The sequence below is a fragment of the Struthio camelus genome, chromosome 7 (genome assembly GCF_040807025.1).
Source record: "Struthio camelus isolate bStrCam1 chromosome 7, bStrCam1.hap1, whole genome shotgun sequence".
NCBI lineage: Eukaryota > Metazoa > Chordata > Aves > Struthioniformes > Struthionidae > Struthio > Struthio camelus.
The window spans coordinates 6964038-6984800 of record NC_090948.1 but is presented as its reverse complement, the minus strand read 5'-3'; the positions used below and the strand labels follow the sequence as shown (position 1 = coordinate 6984800).

Here is a 20763-nt window from a genome sequence, read left to right as displayed (position 1 = left end):
GGAATCAAATACTCTTTTGGCACATCATGTTATCAAAAAATTTGGCACATTGTTGGATATTCTACTCCAGCTTTTGGGGGGAGGGGTTAAGTTTAAAACAGCGGAGGAGGTGTCTTCCCCTTGACTTTTTTCTGGCCAAGAGTCAGAGAACACAAATGTCTTCATTAGTGAAATCTCTAACTCTTGTAGAGTTGCACTGCTAGTACCTATGCCTCAAAAATCAAGTCATAGACATTCATAAATATACTCTTAAATTGTCTAAGTCTGGGTACTTGTCGTGCTTCTGGTGAAGAGAGAAGAAATTCCACATCCTTGGAGTGCCTGGAAAATACTCTGCCATTATTTTGGTAGAAGGAGAAAAACAAACTGAACTGTGTAAATTGTTGCACAGTTAACTTACTTATTATAACCTAAAATAGTGTCATTAAAACTTAAGCAAGACTGCTAGTATAGACTTAGGAGAAGGATACTAATATCTTAAATATCATTCCCCTATTTAAAAAAGCATAAACAGCCTGGGCTGTATCTTTCAGGATATTTAATTCCTAATCTGCTGTATTAGTCTATCATCAGGTTTGACTTGGAAGTATCATGCCCTTTTCAGCTATGAATTATGAAACACATGAATATTTGACAGTCTTAAATAAGCCACATCAGCATGTATTGAACCTTCGATAACTATAGAAAGCCATGTTTTCCAGCCAGGCTGCCACTTTTTAGAAGAGCTGACTTGGCTTGTATTCTTAGACTTCACTTTCCCTATATTCATTCAGTTTTCTAGCTTTCTCTCAAGCCGCAGCAAGAAAGCTGAAAACATGCATGTTCACTTTAGTATTCTGAAAGGGAAGTTAGTGAGTTTTAAGTGCTTTGAGACATCAAACTCATGTCTATCCTATTAAACTTACTTAGATTATTTTTATGTATTGTCTAAAGAATCTAGGTCACTTAGCTGTAAGTTAAAATTTGTCCACATTCCCACTTACACAAAACTATTGAGATAGATAAACTAATCTACTAAAGCTGAAAGTATGCTCTTGATATTGGAGCTAAGGTACAAACAGTCAATGTAGACATGAGCTTATCTGAAATGGGTAAGACACTTAACTGGTCTTGATTTGTCTTCTAATATTTTGAAAACAGCATGAGAAACTTATGATAATATTTCATAAGCTATGCAGCAAGAATGGACTGTCCTGTGTTCCCTTTGAATCTGACCCATACTTTCTCCAAGTGAGGGGTATTCTGGAACAGTCCCCAGGAGCCATAATCTACAAACATGTCCTTAAATTTTTGCTTGCTACCTTTGCTGTGTTAAAACTAGTAGCTTTCAAAAACACGTGAAGTATCTAGTTGTACGCAATTGCATAGTGGAGACATGCTTTCTGTAGTGTCTTATCTTCTTCGTGACACAGTGAAATAAGAATGACCTTGCTTCATTAAGAAAACACTTGCAAGCTGTGTTTTTGCATTTTTCAGCAAGCTGTTTTTGCATTTTCCAGACTGAAGTCAAGAAGGTTTTGGATAAACATAATTTTAGTGAAGCTAGCAAAATCATAATGCTTCAAGTTAAGGTATACAAAAATTATTTTTCATAATAAATCACTAAATTACCATTATAGTACACACATGAGAAGGGAACAGTTTTAGAGTTTCTGTAACAGAGCCAAAGCCTTGTTTGTAACAGAAAAGGCTGTGAAAGAGTGGCTTGCGGTCTACAGTCTCACCAATGCAGAAAGCAAAATAAGCCTATGCCACCTTTACTATTAAGTCCAGCAGGAGACTTTTTTCCTGAATTCAGAAAAGAGTCTAGAACAAGAGGTTTAATTTGAAGCAAGATCTACTTTTATCTTGAATGAACTCCACTGCTGCTTGCAGCTTTCCCTCATCAAAAAGTTAAGTTCTTAGTAAGTTGATGGTGGGTGGGTGGGTGGGTGTTTGTGTGTGATTTTTGTTTTTTTTAAAGTAGCCCTATTTATTACTATATAGTCTTTCTGGATTACTTCAACTTCATACTAGTTTAACGGTTCACCTCTTAAACCACCCTTAATATGACTTGCAGAAACAATTGGACAAGGAGTATGGTTGTCCTCTGCTCAAACAGTATACTATGAATAAGAGATAGGTAGAGACAATTCTTACTGCCCAATTGATCACTGTTAAATTAAAACACACTGCCTTCCTCGTCATGTAGATAGTAAGAGTACAGTAGTATCACATTCTCCTATTCAGAATTTTTTGAAGGTAGCTGTGCTAAAATAAAGCTGATCCTTAGTAGAGGGGTTTGACAAATTAGTCATAGTCTTCTATGTCTAAGAAATTTAAAGTTGTAATTCATACTGGAACCTTGTATTGGTCAAGATCAAATTGGTTCCTTACATTCTGGTATAATATATTATGCTGCTGAAAAGAGTTCAACTTGCCTTATGTGACTGTAAGTATGGTACCCAGCTGTAATTACTGAAGTCAAGGTTTCAGTTACAGATGCCATTTAGCACAAACATCCTGATCCTGAAAATCCAGCAGTTTAAGAACTACATCACAAACTTATTTCATAAGTGGGAATACGCTACTGTGTAAGGGCTAGAGGTTGTTTTCTTACCATTACAGGAAATAAGGTGACACAACTTCAGTATTAAAGTTTAATATCAAACAGTTTGCTCATTGTTACCAATTCTCAATTACAAAACAGGCTCCAAAAAAATTTCATAAAATATGTTTAACTTGCTGAACACAGAGTTAAGCGTGTTCAGGCTTTGAGGGTAAATATCCATAATTTTTTGGTATAAATTATCTACAAAAACTGGTATAAACAATATCCAATCTTAGTGTGGGTTCCATCTAGGATTAGACAAATTTTTATAGCGACATCCACAAAATATTAAGAATTAAAGTTCATTCCCATTAACACATTTTTGCTGCTGAAGTCTGGCTTTACGTAACGCCTCCAGTTGTTTTGCTCTCAGCCACCTCTCTCGTGACAGTGTTGTCTGCCCCGCACTGAGAGACAGGAACCTAGATGAACAGAAAGAGCAAATAGGAGCTTATCAGATCTCACACACGGACAAGCTAATACAGAACAAAAGCAGCTATTCTTTCGCTGTCCTATGAACTAGCAAGCATAGGTAGAAAAGAGTAAATAGTATTCTGCCTAAGTAAGAATCTCTAACAGCATATCAAAAGATGGAATCACTTTTTCTTTTGATCACTAGCCATATAACAGAACCTCACTCAACTATAATGAAACTATAGACTACGAGCACTTACTTAACTTGGTTCCAGCTTGCTAGCAAGTCTTCAGCCATGACAAACAGTACTACTCACCTTGCTACAAGCAGAGTTCTGTGTAGATCATCAGCTGTTATGCTCTCCGGGTCATTCTTGCGCATTTCTACAAAGTCTTCTTCTACTGCCTATAAACAGTACAACAAGTAATTGCGTTGCAAAAAAGTAAAGAGGTAAGGTTTTAAGGAGCTAAACCATAACTATCCTTAGATTGCAGGAGAAAGTTTTCAGCTCCTAGCACTCAGGAGGCTAGCCTTAGCAAGAACAGGCTAATTCTCAACTTGAAAAACAATTACAGTTTTCAAAATGAGTTTTAGAAAAGTATGTATGGGTAACAGTATATGCTGAAATACTCAAGAGCACAAACCCTCAAAGGCACATTCAGGACAAGAAAATGCTTCCTTTTAGTTTTAAAGAACTTTGAACAGAATCACTGACAGGGAGACTAATAGGAAGAAGGGTCATTAGCTTTCTATAAAAGTAATTTATTTCTATCGGAATATACAGTTGAAACAGTATTAATGAAATCACCCATACCTTGGTCACTTCATCAGATATACTGTAGTCCAGCAGCCTCAATAAACTTAGATAAATTCGAAATTTGTTCAACACAGAAGGGAGCACTGCTGTTAGAAGGCTATTCATATATTCCTCCATGTTTGGTGGAATTATCTGTGGTTGTAAGTGGACTTGGCAATCTGACTGAAAAACAAAATTACATATCATCCCTTTTCACACTTTTTTTTCTTCTATTATAAGACTAAAATTTGATCATTAAGGCAATAGAAGTCATTGTTTCCCAGAATTAAGGTAAGAAAATTCATTCTTTAGATACTTAATAATTCCCTTTTCAAAAACCAGCATGGAGTCCTTACTCAAGCAGGAGTCAATGTCACTTTAAGACAAGACCACGCGTTCTCAGTCATGAAGCTGGAATGCAAGTGGTAAGATAATTTTGTAAAGTTAGGCTACTCAGTTTCTTCCAGGGTTGATGCCAGATCTGCTGCTCTTTACTCATGCACCCATCACCTCAGGAACTACTGCACTAGAATAAAGCTTTGAGAGTAGCAATGCATCTGCAGGCTTTGCCCATTATTGTGATCAATTACTTCAGTCACTGTTGTGCTCTTGCCATCACTACAATATTCAAGCAGCGAGGAGGAAAGGTCAATTTCTTTGTTTTCCTCTGAGTAGTTTTCTGGCCCGGCTGAAGCCATGAGCTAGTAACTAATTCTAGCATCATACCCAACTCAATCACAAGACAGGTTTCCTAACTTCACTTGTATCTGGAATGGCACATACTCATGTTTTCAGTAAGTAGCTACTAACTGTAATTATCCCCCAAAAATTCAAGACCACCTTGCCATACCGGTAGGAGTGATCGGCCCTCTGAAGTGATAAGAACATTAATATTGCATGGGAATTCCATCTGGTGGTAACTGAAGTCATAATCCACTTTCTGCCAAGTTATCAGATTACCCAGTGCTGTCACATTATGTACACCTAGAAAAGCAAGAACAAGTTCTCTGACAACTGGATTTAAACAAACGTCAGACTTGAAACTTTCTTCCACAATCTGTTTTTTAATGAGCAGCTGGTAGAAAAATTCTTGCAAGCTTCCTGTTTTTCCCAAATAGAGATAACTTTTTCCAAAGAACTGAAATGAAAAACTCTTGAAGGATTTCAGGCCTAAGATCATATCTAGCCTAGTATAAATGTTAGTAGGTAGAGCTTTCCATCAGTTCTACAGAGCCAGAAACGACTGTTTTCAGAGGAAAGTTTTCTCCTCAAAAGGAGATAAAACCCTGCTACTTTTCTGAAAGAAAACAAGCATTATTTAACAGTTTAAGGAAAGAAGAAAGTCTTGCTAGATAAAGAATTCATTAAGATTGGTTAGGAAGACTTGAAAAGCTGAAGAACATATTCGTTGTCATCTTTCCAAACAGTTCTTGATAAGACTAGTCATTTCTACAATAAAATTATTTAAAAGTTAGTACTGACAAGTTAATTGGTTGACTTTTGGAAGTTCCCCTTTGAAATACTGACATCTGCCTGACAATTCAGATACCTCTTCAGTAGTGTTACTGCACCAAATGACACATCTACCGTTATATTTTTGCCATTAATAAACTAGGAAAATATTTACTACTAGTGCTAAGTTACTTTGGGACGTTTTCTCCTTGCCAGTCTCTAAGCTATAGCTTTCAGCAATTCCAAATCAACTAGTAGATCTGAAGATGATTACTCTTCTCTAGGATTAAGTTTTGTTCTCAACATTGTTACAAGAAGTTAAAAACGTTTACTTTTTCTCCTCTCTATATTCAAGAGAGCAATATCATATCAACGGGAATGGAATAAAATTAAATTTAAATAGTCCTTTTTACCTGCAACTTCTTTAATACTTAAATATTACTCTTCATCAAATGTTGTGTTCTGCAGACTTTAAAGATAAGCATATCAGAAAACCTATAAACCAGCACAGCAAAATTTTTTTGGAAATGGGAGGGTTTTTTTTTTTTTTTTCCAAAATAATGCTGCAATTTCTACCAGTTTGAATATTTTCTTTAGTAAAGTTATAAAACTTTACTGCAGTCAGAGTAACTAACAACAAAACAAAAGGCTCAAAAAGAGGCGAATAATTCCAAAGAACAACTTTTAGTGAAATAATAAAAATTATGTTTCTAAATAGTATCAACCTGAACTCTACGCTTGGCTAGTTCTACCAGACTTACTGTTACTCTGCCGACAGTGCTGTAATGGAACGGAGTATTGCTGCTTTATAAAGAGAACCAGCGGGTTTACCGCATCAGCAAGGATGTAAGGATGGCATTTTTATTTTAATATAAAATCACTTTCAGTGATTTCATACCCATCTTTACTGGAAATTGCAAAGATAACTGTACTACGCATTCTCCAGTTACTGAATTTATAGGTACCGCAACTCGCTGCTTGTTTGTAGGTTACATTTCACTGCCTAAAGCTTTGTAGAAAGCATACTGCACAGCACTCCATCAGCTTACAAGATAGAATTATCATCCTGTTCCACGTAATATTAGGTTCATTTATTATCTCCAGAGTTTAGCTGGGTTTCCAGGGATGATTTTTATATCTACAAGGATAAATAATATGGCAGCAGTGTATGATTCCTCCCCTTCTTTACTCTGTATCAAAGGAAACTGAAAGGCCATTCTGAAAAAGAATCATTTGGTCTAAAGGCTTATTTAAATCACTGCAAGTGTCAAAGAATGTCCAGAGCTCTCTGCAATGTAGACGAAGACAAACTAAACAAGATACCATCTTATTTCATTACTGGTCATTTGTGGTCTAGGATAGATGTTAGCCCCTAACTCTTAGAGGAGGAGGGGGGAGAAAAAATAAAAAAAGCATATTTCACTGCTTTCATTGAGTTAAAATGAATAGCTAATCATTTCTGAACAAAATGTCAGAGAGTTCCAGAAAGTAAAATAGGAGGAAAAAAAACCCACGAGATCAAGCTGTAAGTGTGTCTGAGAAGGCTGCAGACTAGCAGCAAGCTAGTTCAAGCAAAGAAACAGAGCATGGAAACCACAAACAGTTTTGTGAGAGAAGAATTATCACTGGTACTCAATTAACATCACTATCTTGAAACGTATCAAGGTTTAACCTTCCAGATAGACATTTTTTGGGGAAAAAAAAAAAAAAAATCTTACCTGTTGTGTCAAGCTGTCCTTGCTCAAGCATAGTCTCATCTACCACAAGGGAAGTGTTGCTGGCAAGCTGCAGTACTCCGCTGACTAAGCGATTAGCTGTATAGTCTTTGTGTGGGATAAATTGTGAATGGTTCATATTTTCAATGGTCATTTGTAGGCGATAGGACTGCAATGAGAGAAGAAACTGATTAGCACGTTTTCTCTCCTCCAACTTCCCTAGCAGATGAATATTTTTTCCTTTCAGCAAGAGCTATAACCGTGAACCTCCGTAATAACTAAAATATAGAATACATTTTATCCCAAGTTTGCAAACATTAAAAAAAACACTTTCAAAACTTCCAAAAATATCACAATAAACTACATTAAATATACATCAATATACATTAAAATGAAATAATTTAAGTGCATACACACATCCATCCAAGTAGCAAAAGAAAGCATACAGCATGTTTGTCAGTCAGCTAACCACCCTTAAGGAACGTGACCTTGCTCCATATTTATCCTAGATGACTAGGTAGATACAGACTCCTACTGAAAGGAAAGCCCCATTTCCATTTTTAAAATTCTAAACTGCCCTTTAAATGGACAGCAGGAGCCTTAGTTTAAGGAGTCTGCCTTTACTGAAATGTAGCCAATTTGTTTGAAACAATTAGCCTAACATCCACCATTAACATAAAAAAATCTCTACACAATCAGAAATCCATTAAAGCACTTTAATGTCCTTCTTACTGCTGGAACAAGCTGCTGGATAATGCGGTATACGTGCTCTGTGAAGATGCTATTTCTTGGACATCCACTCAAGTTGACTGTGAATTTTCCCAAGGGAAGCACATCTCGTCTTGCATAACTAAACCAAAAATAAGACAGCTTAGGTAAACATCTGATTAACACAGTGATTACACGTACCACTTAAGCTGAGTGCTATGTAATATCTGTGATAGCTAACAGGATCTCAGTTCTAATGCATACATGAATAGTAGTCACATTTTTCTTCCTTCTCTAGCGTCCAAGGAGGTCAGTTAGACTGAAGGCTGTTTTTGGAAGCCTTTGTAACATTGTACATCTATACATTTATTTATAATTGCATATTTACAAATTTACAGTGCTTGAGAGTCTGCAATGTGCCTTCTAGACATTCCGTTCTCCTTTCGCTCTACTGTTACCCAGTCAACATACTCCATCCTCTTTCTCATTGCCCAGTCTCAGTTCCCCTCCTTAATCATGCTTCTTCATTTCCTCTACCTGCCCTCAGCTTTCCTCCCCTTCTTCTTCTAGTATCTCCCTGCCCCTTTCTTTTTGGCGTTACCAGCTATGAGAAACAACACATTCCGGTCTAAGTCTACCCAGCCACAGTGAGGCTGCATCTGGAGCACTCTGTCCAGTTCTGGGCTCCCCAACACAAGAGAGACACGGAGCTACTGCAGTCAGACCAGTAGACACATTATTAAGGGACTGGAGCATCTCTCCTGCGAGGAAAGGCTGAGAGAGCCGGGCCCGTTCAGCCTGCAGAAGAGAAGACTCAGGGGGGAATCTGATCAACGCGTACAAGTATCTGAAGGGAGGGTGCCAGGAGGATGGGGCCAGCCTCTTCTCCGCGGTGCCCAGCGACAGGACGAGAGGCAACGGGCACACGCTGAAACCCTTCGTCTGAACACGAAGGAAAAACTCCTTTGCTGTGAGGCTGACAGAGCACTGGAGCAGGTTGCCCATGGAGGTGGTGGAGTCTCCTTCCCTGGAGATACTCAAAAGCCGTCTGGACACAACCCTGTGCAATATGTTCTAGGTGACCCTGCCTGAGCAGGGGGGTTGGACTAGATGGTCTCTAGAGGTCCCTTCCAACCTCAACCACTCTGTGGCTCTGTGTTCTGTGATTCTGTAAGTGTTAGAGCATTCACAGTACAACTTGAAAGAACAGTTCTTACTGATATTGAATTATTTATGTTTCTATGGGGATTAGAGGTATGACTGCTACCTAGGCAAACGCTTTCCAGTTGTGAAACAAAAACGGTAATATACAGGGTGGGGCAAAGGTTCAATGCAGGTTATAAATACAAACCTACCCGAAATCCTGTCAGCTGATAATTGTGCTACGATGGCATTATGGTTTTATCTATGCTGATACTCCATGACTCTCTGAGGCTGAGATATATCTTATGGCTTAAAACTCATTATTTGCAGGTATGAGAAAGACAGAATGCTGAGACCATAGGAGCTCTGAAAATGTTTCTTTTCCATACAAATAATGTGCTGTGCTAGCTTACGCTTTTCCTAGCTTGAGCATGAGGCACTATTTTCAAAGTATTCACTTTGTATCAAAATGGAACTTTCAAAACTATAAAACAATTACTTACTATGCATAAGAAAATTAGTAGAATTCATTTTCATTTTGAAACAATGCTGAAATTAGATTTGAGCCTGACAACTATACTTTAAAATTTCAGGTGTAAAACTTCGGATAGTATGCTTTGAATAGATTTTTATGAATCAAAGTATGCTGCTCTTCCATCCAATGACAGTTTAAAGCAACACACAAATGTTAAGCAAATTTGTTTTATATAGCTATGACGGTAGATCAAAATACATACACAATTCAGCTACAGCATCATCTCAGGTGGTAAATTCCTACACTATGCTAAACGTGGGTCACTTGACCTTATCATTAAACATATGTCTACATTTAATTAAAAGTGTTCCCAGGATATACCTCTCAGTGTCTTTCAATAACAGACTAACAATCGTTGCAGTTAATAAAAAATGATACTAAATGCCGCCTTGGAGAAGTTAGTTGCACGCCCTATTCAATAAAAGGAGTTAGAGATAAAAAGATGTTCTCATACCTTTATTTAAATTTGTATCTTGGAAATTTTGTCTAACTCTCAAAGCAACACTGAAAGGATATACAGCCATGAAACCAGCCCTTTAACAACACCTACTGAGATTTCAGACAGTGATATTTGTTTACTGCGTTTATTATGACAGCATAGCAACTCTAGCTGGACAAAGTACTACTGGAATAAATACTACTTAAGACATTTCTGCCATTTTTTTGCAGAATGGCAAGGAACCCCATAAAAGGAGATTTTTTAAGAAGATGAATATATAAAATTCTCAGCAAGCATCTAAATACTTACACGGTAGAGATGAGATGCAGTATAAGGTACTCGGCAGCCAAACTGTCTCCTAAGAGGGCATGGGTGAGGAACCCAAGCAATTCTGCTCTAACTGGTGACAGCTCCGACATGAAATTAGAAACAACTGGTAGAACAGCAAAAGAAAATAAACGTTGGAAAACGTTCTGGTTCTCATCCCCTTCCCTCTAGATAAAGATTGCTTTACATTACAGTTTCATGACGAAAAAAAAAAAAAGCCTACTCCAAAGCAGACTAGGAAAAATAACAAACGTTCATTGTTTTCGCATGCGAGTAATTGCTGACTTCGGATAATTTGAGTCGCACAATATTTCCTTGGGAATACTTTCAGTTTTGTAATTAGTGTATAACGCATTGGCAGAAGGCTGTAAGGTTTGGACTGAAACTTCCAATAGCTATACCCTATCCGTACCATCTTAAAGGCAGAAAAAAAACCCTTACACGTAGCACGGCTCAGGACGACCAAAACAAAGCATGCAAGGATGAAAGCGATAAATATAAATTAGAGGTTTAAAAAGGAAACACAACAGTTCATGACAAAAAACTTAAGTCAAATAGTCCACTAAGAATAGCACAATTGCTTAAAAACAGAATCTCCTTGTTTACTTCACAATATTGTGATTCTTCCCGTTTTGTGTATGTTTCTTATTTTCACTGTTATGCTAAGCTGAAAATCTGATTTTTCAGCACGTAACTCCTCTATTTGAAAAGAAATAAGTCAGGATTGAACAACTCAGTAAAATCTTCAAGCTTATAGAATGTGAAACGAGTTTCCTATAAATCACATTTCTTTCAGAAAAATAAGCACTTAATATTGCATCTTGTGCAGTTCTATAGCATAGAATGGTTCCTCCATGTAACACAATTTAAATGCCAACCTTGCCGGTGCTGCATTTGTCTCTGAACAAAGTATTTGTTCACATGTATTAAGAACGTGCACATTTACATGCGTACAGAGAGAATGCATATCTACAGTGAGGTCAAATTCCACTCAAAGACCAAGTTCAGATACTCACAGGTTTTACTTTCTTCTTCATTAAGGCAGGCAGGCAGTAATGGATTAATGTGTTGTAATTTCTGTGCCAAAATCACATGGATTCTGGGGACTAACGAGGCAGGAGGACTGTGTACTCTCTGTTCTTCTACTGTGTCCATACACTCCATAGGATCGAGGGTTGAGTTCTCCCTAGGAAAGGGCACAGCACAACTGGGCTTAAAAACATTCCACACACATTTCTCTTCATCTGATTAAGGGCATTTGAAATCATGCCAAGAACAAAGTGCATCAGAAAAAACAACATCCATTCCCCATTCCCGATAAGGCCTCCTATATTCAACCTACAGGAATTATCTTCTGTTATGGTTTTATAAACACCATAAGTTACTAAAGCACAATTATACAAACTATCATACAAAAACAAAGCATGCTTGAGGGGAAGGAAAAGGAGGGGGGGGGGAAAACCTTGAGGTGGGATTCTGTTTTTTCCTAGTAGTTTTATTTGGGAGTCTTACTTTTCTGAAAGAAAAAAAAAAACACACGTTTATTATTTGCCGCACCAATCAGTACAAGGTGCAGCTTAACATAAGATCAGCATGTTCTGATCAGCACGTACTGAATGAAATCTACATGGAAACTTTTAAGATAATAAGGTAATGATTTATTATGTTTATCTCTGTATGCATGTTTGGGATTTTAATATTCCACCTGGTTCCAGAGCCTAACATGAGACCTTCTAGACAGCCATATAACAGCTACAACAGTAATTTAATAAAAAAACGAGTTAAGTAAATCCAATCAATATACCTCAATCCAAACTTGAAGGCATCATGTCTTAATTTAAGCGTTCAGATATACAAGCCTTAGTCTCCCTGATGATGCCTTATAAAAAATTAGAAGTCCTAAGGGAGATATATCAGAGAGTGGTAAAGTTTAGCACAAGTGTGATAAACTTGCACTGACTTTAACAGCTGAAAGGCTTTGTAACTTCAATGCCTCTTCAGCAGTCCACTGACAGACTACCACCTCTTTCCAAGTAAAGAAACCTCTTTTGTTTAGCATCTTTGCATTGAAAACATTGCTGAATGACACCATTTTGTCTATTTGTAGTAGAATGACAAGCAAAAAAAAAAAAAAGTGAGACACCAACTGAGCTGTCAATCTGGTATTAGCTTTCTGTCAGATGATAAACAAAAGCAGTTGACTAGGCTTAGTTTACTTTAAAGAAGTTGGCACTATACAGGATTCATAGTGTACTCTTGATACTGTACTTCAAAAGATAGTCACAATTACCAAAAGGAATAATTTATTCAAAGCACACTGATTCAAAACACCAGTAGTATATATGTTAAATTGGTTGATAGAGTGTGTAAAAAAACTGACAGAATTCAATCCAATCCAGAAAGACACAAGAAACCAAGCAAGTAACTGTGGTGCAGCTGGTAAAAATCAGAAGTTTCTATGGGTGGTATAAAGTGACAATATACTTTAAGTAATGAAAAAAAAAAAAAAAGCCTGATTTACAATCACTTTGGTCACTTTCACTCTCCATTCAAACACGCAATCCATCTTTTACATCCCATGGAACTGTTTATGGTAACAACTTCCAGAGAATTACTGATTGTTTAAAAGGTATCACTTTAAAGCCTATTTGAAATCCAGTATTCACTACCCATTCAAAGTTTAATACGCATGTAAATTGTACAGGACTTTCAGCTACAGAAGCACTCTCTTTACATACTGCACAGCAACCTTAAACCAAAAAAAAAAAAAAAAATGTATTGTGCATTCAAGATCAAGGATATACAACAGTATGAAGCTGAAGAGACTTCAGTTTATAGGACTGTAAATGTAATACTTCGCACATCAAACTTGATTCTAAAGATATGGATTTTGTTGCTTAATTAAATATTTGCACATTTTCCAGTCTGTATTAAGATGACAGTCAAAACTATTTTGCTCATTAAAACAACAAGTCCCTTCATGTCAGGATCACATTAGCATCTGAGCCTTACCTCTCTTCATTGTTTACTATACTCAGCACTGGATCCACAGACAAAATACCATACACCTCCAGAACATCATTGACTTTGAAGCTCTCCCAGCTCTCATAGACCTGTCATAAAGATAAATAATACAATACAGAGGCAGATAGGGCAGATTCAGGACTGCTCATAAACACATACAAAAAAGGAAAAATCTCAGCAGACTCAGTTGGAGTTGGAGAACACTGTGCAAAGAGGACTCTTCTAGTCCTCAAAGTTTCAATAAGCTTATATTGGAGAAATGAGCTCCTACCACTGCATGCTTTTCACTATTGGCATTCTTCTGCTGCACAACTATAAACAACTGTATTCTAATCTGGTTGATTAACAGAAGCTGAGTAAGAGAATTATAGTAACAAAACAGATATTTCATGTTGGAAGTTCTGTAGTTGATAGAGCATACTGGTCAAAGTTTATTTCAAATACAATCTAAAAACACGTACAACGTGTTTGCTTTTGCTGTTTCACGACAAGTTTTTTCCTTAAGACAGCAAAGCTTCAAGGAAAGCATCGGGAGTCAGGAGTGTATCAGCTATGCATTTGAGTATTTAGTAACTCACCCTCCCCCTCCTTTTTTTTTTTTTTTTTGCTAAGCATAGTTAGAATGTGCAAGCTTTAATAGATGCTGTTGAGTGATTTCAGCAACGCAAATGTAGCGGTAGCAAAGGGAGACAATGGAATTATTTGCAGAAACAACATTTTTGGTCTTGTAATACTTTATAGGCACAGAAATTGTCTTTCTATACAACACTAACTATTTATACTCTTACTTCGGGCTCTGTGTGCCTCACTGAGGTCACAGCCACGTTCATCATCTCCCCATTTTTGTTACCTTTACAAGACATGCTGGTCCCTTCTCCCCTGGCAATGGAAAATTTAAGTCAAGCGGAGGGGAGCAGTTTGGAGAAATGAGATGATGTCCTGCAGAAGCTTCAGTTTCTAATCTCTTTGGTTCTCCACATCCATGGATATCACCTCCACTGCCTGAAAAAGGATTCATAGATTCTTTAAACAGAAATGCTAAAGCGAACAACTTTCTTCAGCAAGCAACATAAGAGTCAAGCTAATTTAATAAGACACCTAAGGAAAAAAAAATGAATAAAGCAATATATTTGAAAGAAGCTATCCTGATTCAGAATAGAAAAGTCTCACAAATGTATACTTGATTACCAAGATAACGTGAGAAAGATTACTAGTAAAAATCTACATGCCTTAGAAACCTAAACAGAGCCAACAATCTGATTTTCAAAATGTAATGCTTAAACTGTATCAACAAGACTCCTCTAATTATGTAGCGCTGTAAATGCAATACTTTCCTGCATATCATGTTTAAAAATGAGTTAGTTTTTAAAGGTGAAGGTGTACAGCAACTAAAGAGTTTACATTAAGAATCTCTTTAGATGTTCATCTACAACAAAGCTATGAAAATCTATTCCACAATCGATCAGGCTGCATATGAAGACAAAACAGTGTGAACTACCTAAGAGCATCTGCAAACTGATAGGAATATAAAAACAAAATCTTAAAATCCAGCTGATGAACATATAGCACCAAACAAAAAGAAGCAATAGCTTCTGCAAAACTTTTTCTTGAACATGGCTGAGAATTTTAAACTAAACACTCTCCTCTTGTTCAATTTCTGAAAATGAAATTTCTGTGAACTCTTGAAAGATACCATATCTATTCATCAGTAAAGACTATTACCCATATGTTGCTCTTTCTGTTTAGATGGATGTAGTTCCATATCCTCATCTTCCTCATAGCTCCTCTTGTGGCGACTTGGCGTGTAGGATGTTGAAGGGCTAACTCGAGCTTGGCTTGCACTAGTATATGCGTAAAATTAAGGATTAAGGACAACACCACACTCAGTTGAGAAAATTCAAGAAAGCAAGTTTCATTAACAAAATGTTATTATCCCGACTATTTTGAATGAGACATTAAAACAATTACCAAACCAATACCAAACCAATACCTAGCCGCCACCTCTTCAGAGGTGTAAGCAACCTGCTTAAGACCTGTACAGCAATTAGTGGCTTTACTCAAAACAATCTAAAAGCACTGACTCTTTGTCTACTGTCAATCTCTCTAAATATTTTCCTTTAGACCAAAAGTACAAGTCCGTGATTAGGAACAACTCCCATATCTCAAGGGTTTTTTCCTCTTCTTAAACACCTCACCTCTAAAGAGCACACACTTAAAAAATATTTAAAGAATTGCTGTCCGATTCAATTAAATATTATGATTACTTTAATACAACACAGAAAATGTTCATGCACTGTCAAGATACTAGCAATGCTGCACTTCATATATAATAACTGAATTTAGAAAAGCTAATACACTTTTCTTTCTCTATTTAGTTTTTCTTAGTTTGATAGGTAACTATTGAAATAATGTTCAGTATTTTTATAATAGTCAGGCTTATATTAAATTCCCACTGCTGCAGTATATTGATGTAAGCATTACTCACTTAAAGACTGACTCTCACCAATCATTTTATTATAAAAATAGCATTAGCTTAATTTTAAAACCGCCAATGAACAGTAGAGTTTTCTTAAATTCTAAACTCAAAATATGAAATATCTAAACACACTGGATTTATCAGCATTTCCTTTCTTTTTACAAAATGCAATGTATCTTAAGTTTTCTAGACCTCCACTTAGAGGCCTTAGAGAAGAGGAGAATATTTAACTCCTAAAAGGCATTAGAAGAAGCATGCCATATCCATTCCACTTAGACAATTCAGCTTCCATTTATTAGGAGAAACTAAAGCTGATTTGTTTTTCCCCAAGATGTTTTCCAAACTCATTTAGAAAATGACAGGCTGCATCTGAGCAATTAAAAAGACAATACTTAACGTTCAAGAATGACTCAACACACTCAGCTACAGGTCTTTTTACAGGTACTTGCATTAGACTGCCATTAAATAATGTCCTAATTTAATCTGAAAAGGCCAATGAAACATTCATGGCTCTACAGAAGTTTCAAATTTTCTAAACATTTGCAAATAGAAATAAGCAGCGATTTCCAAAACCCTCTCAAGCATACATGAAAATCTAGTTTGAAACCCTACCAAATCAATAATCAATTCCACTAAATTTATTTTTATCCTGTTTGTGCATACCACTAATTTTTTTGCCTTCTATTTTTCCTGCATCTACCACATTTCCTCCTCATCCGTCCCCAGTTACTCAGAATCTAAGAAACTTTAAATAGTCTTATCTATTTAAGAATCCAATGACTTAGCTGGTGGTGATAACTATTTGTATAACAGAGCATTGGCTCAGACAAAAGATATTTCTTTCACCCATGCTGATTCGCCAGGCACTGGAACGCAGTAGAATGTCTGTCTCTCCCATGTTACTGTTTGTGAGGAGTTCAAATCAATCTCCTGCTGAGGCTGGAATACCAAAAATAAATGATGTTAACAATCGATTTTTTTTAGCTAATTCCATAGAACCATGTATCTAGCCAGAAGTTACAACAGCCATCGTCTCACAAGTATGCGATCTTGCACGATTCCAAGGAGTCTGAATCTATAATGTTTTCACACTAATAGCACTGCACTACCAAAAATAAAGTGTTTGCCATATCAGGAAGTTTCAAGAGACTTAAAAAAACAAGCAAACAAAAAAACACTTCCACTAGCCTGCTTCTTGGCAAAGAATTAGTGGCCAAAACTAACGACCACAGATAACAGCATATAAAAGCAAAACAAGCTTTAAATACTACGGAAGTAGCTTGAAGACTGCTGAACTTAGCATGCACAGGAGCAATTAAGAGTTCTCTGCTTTCCAAACCTGGGCTTAATTTGGAATTTTAAGAACGGCATCTCCAGAGATTCACTGATGAGTGCCAAATAAATTATACTGCACTTATAAAAATGCATCTTTCTGTCTGAATAATATTTCATCTCGAAATCTGATATAGAAAACATATAACTTACCCCACATTCTGCCACGTCTCTGTATTTACCAAAATGCAAAACCTGTCAAGAAGACAAAAGCAACGCAATTATTCCGTTTCCAGTACATCCTGAATATGGACTACTTGCACCAAATTTATTGCAGTCTAAAAACCTTCAAAGACATACTGCTCAAACTTTCATTACCTTAGTAATTTTGATTCCCTCAAATTACATTTGCAATAATAACCTTCCGAATTTTGTTTTCAATACTTCATAAACAGAAATATACGAAGCAATACGTTACTGATGCCATTTGAGTTATTTAAATAGAGTTAATACTAGACAGTGCCTGGACTCCACAGGTTTAACTCAGAAAACTAGAGAAGCATGAAGAACGGAATGAAGAAAATGCTAAACATTTACCAAAACAGTATTTCACTTACACGCATGTTTGTGTTTGGATCAACTGTTTCATAGACTCCCATGTAAAACTCAGGATCAAACATATCTTGAACCATGCAGCGAAATTTCACTAAGCTGTTGGGCTTTAGGTAATGTAGGGGAACATCATTTAGTGACGGAACCTGAAAAAGAGAGCTTATTCTAAACAACTGCTATATAAATATTGAGAAATGCCCTGAAGTAAGCCAGAAACTGCACATAAGCTGTCACCAATTTATTCTCTGGTCATTCAGTGTTTCCTGCTGTTGACTTTATTTGCCTCAAAGCCTATTTTATTGACAATAAGATTAATTGCCTTTGACAATTCAGCATCTCATCACATAACAGATTCAGTATTTTCTGGGTACTTTTCTCCCCACACCTAGCCCCCAAATCTACTGCCCCAGTCCAAGAGGTAACAATATACCTGACACCACTGGAAGTTTCTGCAGTAGCTGTTAGAGGCAATAGTTACGATTATCATACACTGACAGTTCCCAAATTTTTCCAGTTGCAAAGCCATTAGTCTCATTCATTTCTCAGTTCCAATATCAGACTAAACAAACGGGTTTCAGTTCATTGAAACTGTATGTAAACTCTTTAACAACATATGAGATTGTAATGTTAGTTTGGGGATTATTTCAACTGAATATTAAGATAAAATTTATTACTTATTTTATTCCCATTTAACAACACTTTGACCATGCATCATGCATCAGTGATACTGCAGCAATTGCATGCACAATTTCTTATAACAAAATATTTGTATTTCCAAAAGGACAGGAAGAAAAATTGTATCTTAATCTGAAAGTCCTTCACACTGGGGGAGTTTGTTTTGCATATATTTATATGATAATAGAAAAGCAGAAGGAAAACGGGTGTCCAGGTATATAGTACAAATCAAAATAATGAGACCTGCTATAAGGTTGTTTTTTTTTTTGGTTTTTAAAATAAACTCTTGGTTAAGATATCACACTCAACGTTAAAATGACATGAAACCAAAAGTGGCCCTGTAAAAATGACTTAAACAAACAAAAAAACTAAACCAACAACAACTCACATACTCCCTCGTGTTCATCTTGAGTAAGAAAATATGTTTTTATTTTAATTCCTTCTACTGCTGCAAATTTAACACAGTTCTGCTGGAGGAACAGAATTATTCCTCTACACTATGATTTAAACTGTCCTTGACACTCAAACACAGAATTCCTCTCTCACTGGCAGAAAAATTAAAACAAAAAAAAAAAACAATTTTATTTGTATTTGTTTTTTTAAATCATAAATAGAACAGATTCGACACTGAGAGCTCCTAGTCCAACTAGGACAGAGCTCCACGACACCGTTTCCCCACAGCCCTTCAGAACAGCATCACCTTTTGAGCTCAAGCGTGCCTGCTTAGCTTTAAAAATAAAGGAGAGCTTCCTTCCTGCACTTTCAAAACCTGGCCTGATCCAGAACAGTTTTTAGGCAGATGGTATTTCCCCCCCGCCCCCGCTCTGCCTCAAAGACGAAAAACCAAGCAGCTGTTTCATCAGCCCCCAGGGAGGTCACGGCGCTGCACGGGCAGCCGCTGAGCGGAGGGGTGTCTGCCCAGCAGTCGGGACCCCGGCGCCGTACAAACCTCCGCCGCAGCACGGCGGCCACAAACCCCCGTTAGTTATCACGCTTTGAGGAAACACCAGCACTCATTAGTCAGCTCCCGCCATCTGCTGGGCGGCGCCACAAACAGGCGGCGCTCGGCGGCGACGGCCGAGGCCAAAAAAAAAAAAAAAAAAAAAAAAAACCCACACACCACCCGAAAGTCACGGGGAGTGGCTTGAGGCAGGATTTTACATCTTCGTTTTTACCTACCTACCTACCTACCAACGGAGACGTAAACAGCGCGTTACAAAGGCTAGGCCTAACATTCAGAAGCGCGCTTCCGAGGAACCCGGGGCCGAGCGCCCCTTTCCCGACGAAGGGCTGCTCCGAAGCCGGGCGCCACGGCCACCAGGAGGCAAGAAGGGCGAAACTTAGCACCGGCGCAACGCTCCCAGAATAAAAACCACCTTACCCAGTGAGTAGCGTTGTTTTCTTTCAGCTTCTCTCTGAAATATTCGGTCACCTTCCTCTCCCAGTCGGAGCTCGGATCATTTTGCGCTACGACACAACGCACGTTGACAGCGGCATCAGCATCTACCCGGCGTTCCCCTCACGCCGCAAGCCGTTTCAAACTCACCCCTTCCCTTCCCGCAGGAACGCCTTTCCCTGCCTAACCCTGCAGCCGCGGCGGGGCCGGGCCCCGAGCCGCCCCCACACCGCCCCCTCGCGCCTCAGGCGCCCGAGGCGGGAAGCCGCCGGCTGCCGCTGGCCGCCGCCCCAGGCCGGCCCGCCCGGCCTCTCACGGGCGCCTCCTGAGAGGGAACCGGCCCCGGCCCTCCCCCGCCGCCGCCCAGGCCGGCCCGCCCGGCCTCTCGCGGGCGCCTCCTGAGAGGGAACCGGCCCCGGCCCTCCCCCGCCGCCGCCCCAGGCCGGCCCGCCCGGCCTCTCACGGGCGCCTCCTGAGAGGGAACCGGCCCCGGCCCTCCCCCGCCGCCGCCCCAGGCCGGCCCGCCCGGCCTCTCACGGGCGCCTCCTGAGAGGGAACCGGCCCCGGCCCTCCCCCGCCGCCGCCCAGGCCGGCCCGCCCGGCCTCTCGCGGGCGCCTCCTGAGAGGGAACCGGCCCCGGCCCTCCCCCGCCGCCGCCCCAGGCCGGCCCGCCCGGCCTCTCGCGGGCGCCTCCTGAGAGGGAACCGGCCCCGGCCCTCCCCTGCCGCCGCCCCAGGCCGGCCCGCCCGGCCTCTCACGGGCGCCTCCTGAGAGGGAACCGGCCCCGGCCCTCCCCTGCCGCCGCCCCAGGCCGGCCCGCCCGGCCTCTCACGGGCGCCTCCTGAGAGGGAACCGGCCCCGGCCCTCCCCCGCCGCCGCCCAGGCCGGCCCGCCCGGCCTCTCACGGGCGCCTCCTGAGAGGGAACCGGCCCCGGCCCTCCCCTGCCGCCGCCCCAGGCCGGCCCGCCCGGCCTCTCACGGGCGCCTCCTGAGAGGGAACCGGCCCCGGCCCTCCCCCGCCGCCGCCCAGGCCGGCCCGCCCGGCCTCTCACGGGCGCCTCCTGAGAGGGAGCCGGCCCCCGGCCCGCCGCCGCTCACCGAAGATGCCCTGCACGATGCTGAAGGGGTTGTTGAGCCAGTCGGCTACACACGGCATGGCGGGGCGAGCCTCGCCCAGGGACGGGGCGG

At 39.6% G+C, this 20763-nt stretch overlaps 1 protein-coding gene across 1 annotated transcript; it reads right to left on the bottom strand.

Moving 5' to 3' along the window:
* Positions 1-2885: 2885 nt before the first annotated feature.
* MCMBP (minichromosome maintenance complex binding protein) lies at positions 2886-20731 on the bottom strand. The gene is made up of 15 exons (XM_068951156.1): positions 20674-20731; positions 19561-19646; positions 17490-17650; positions 17106-17147; positions 14867-14985; positions 13995-14146; positions 13133-13233; positions 11137-11306; positions 10103-10226; positions 7701-7818; positions 6972-7137; positions 4652-4785; positions 3820-3984; positions 3322-3410; positions 2886-3012 (listed from the first exon to the last, which is right to left on the bottom strand). The coding sequence occupies exons 1-15, from the start codon at positions 20729-20731 to the stop codon at positions 2886-2888; spliced, it is 1812 nt and encodes a 603-aa protein (XP_068807257.1).
* Positions 20732-20763: the final 32 nt, after the last annotated feature.

What these genes read in the sequence shown, in the direction of transcription:
- MCMBP (XM_068951156.1), bottom strand. Translation starts at nt 20,731, where the DNA reads ATGCCGTGTGTAGCCGACTGGCTCAACAACCCCTTCAGCATCGTGCAG. An exon ending in ACAGAAAGAGCAACATATGG is followed by an intron (nt 14,147 to 14,866) that starts GTAATAGTCTTT and finishes ATCCTTTTTCAG; the next exon opens with GCAGTGGAGGTGATATCCAT. An exon ending in AGAACTCTGCTTGTAGCAAG is followed by an intron (nt 3,013 to 3,321) that starts GTGAGTAGTACT and finishes CTGTTCATCTAG; the next exon opens with GTTCCTGTCTCTCAGTGCGG.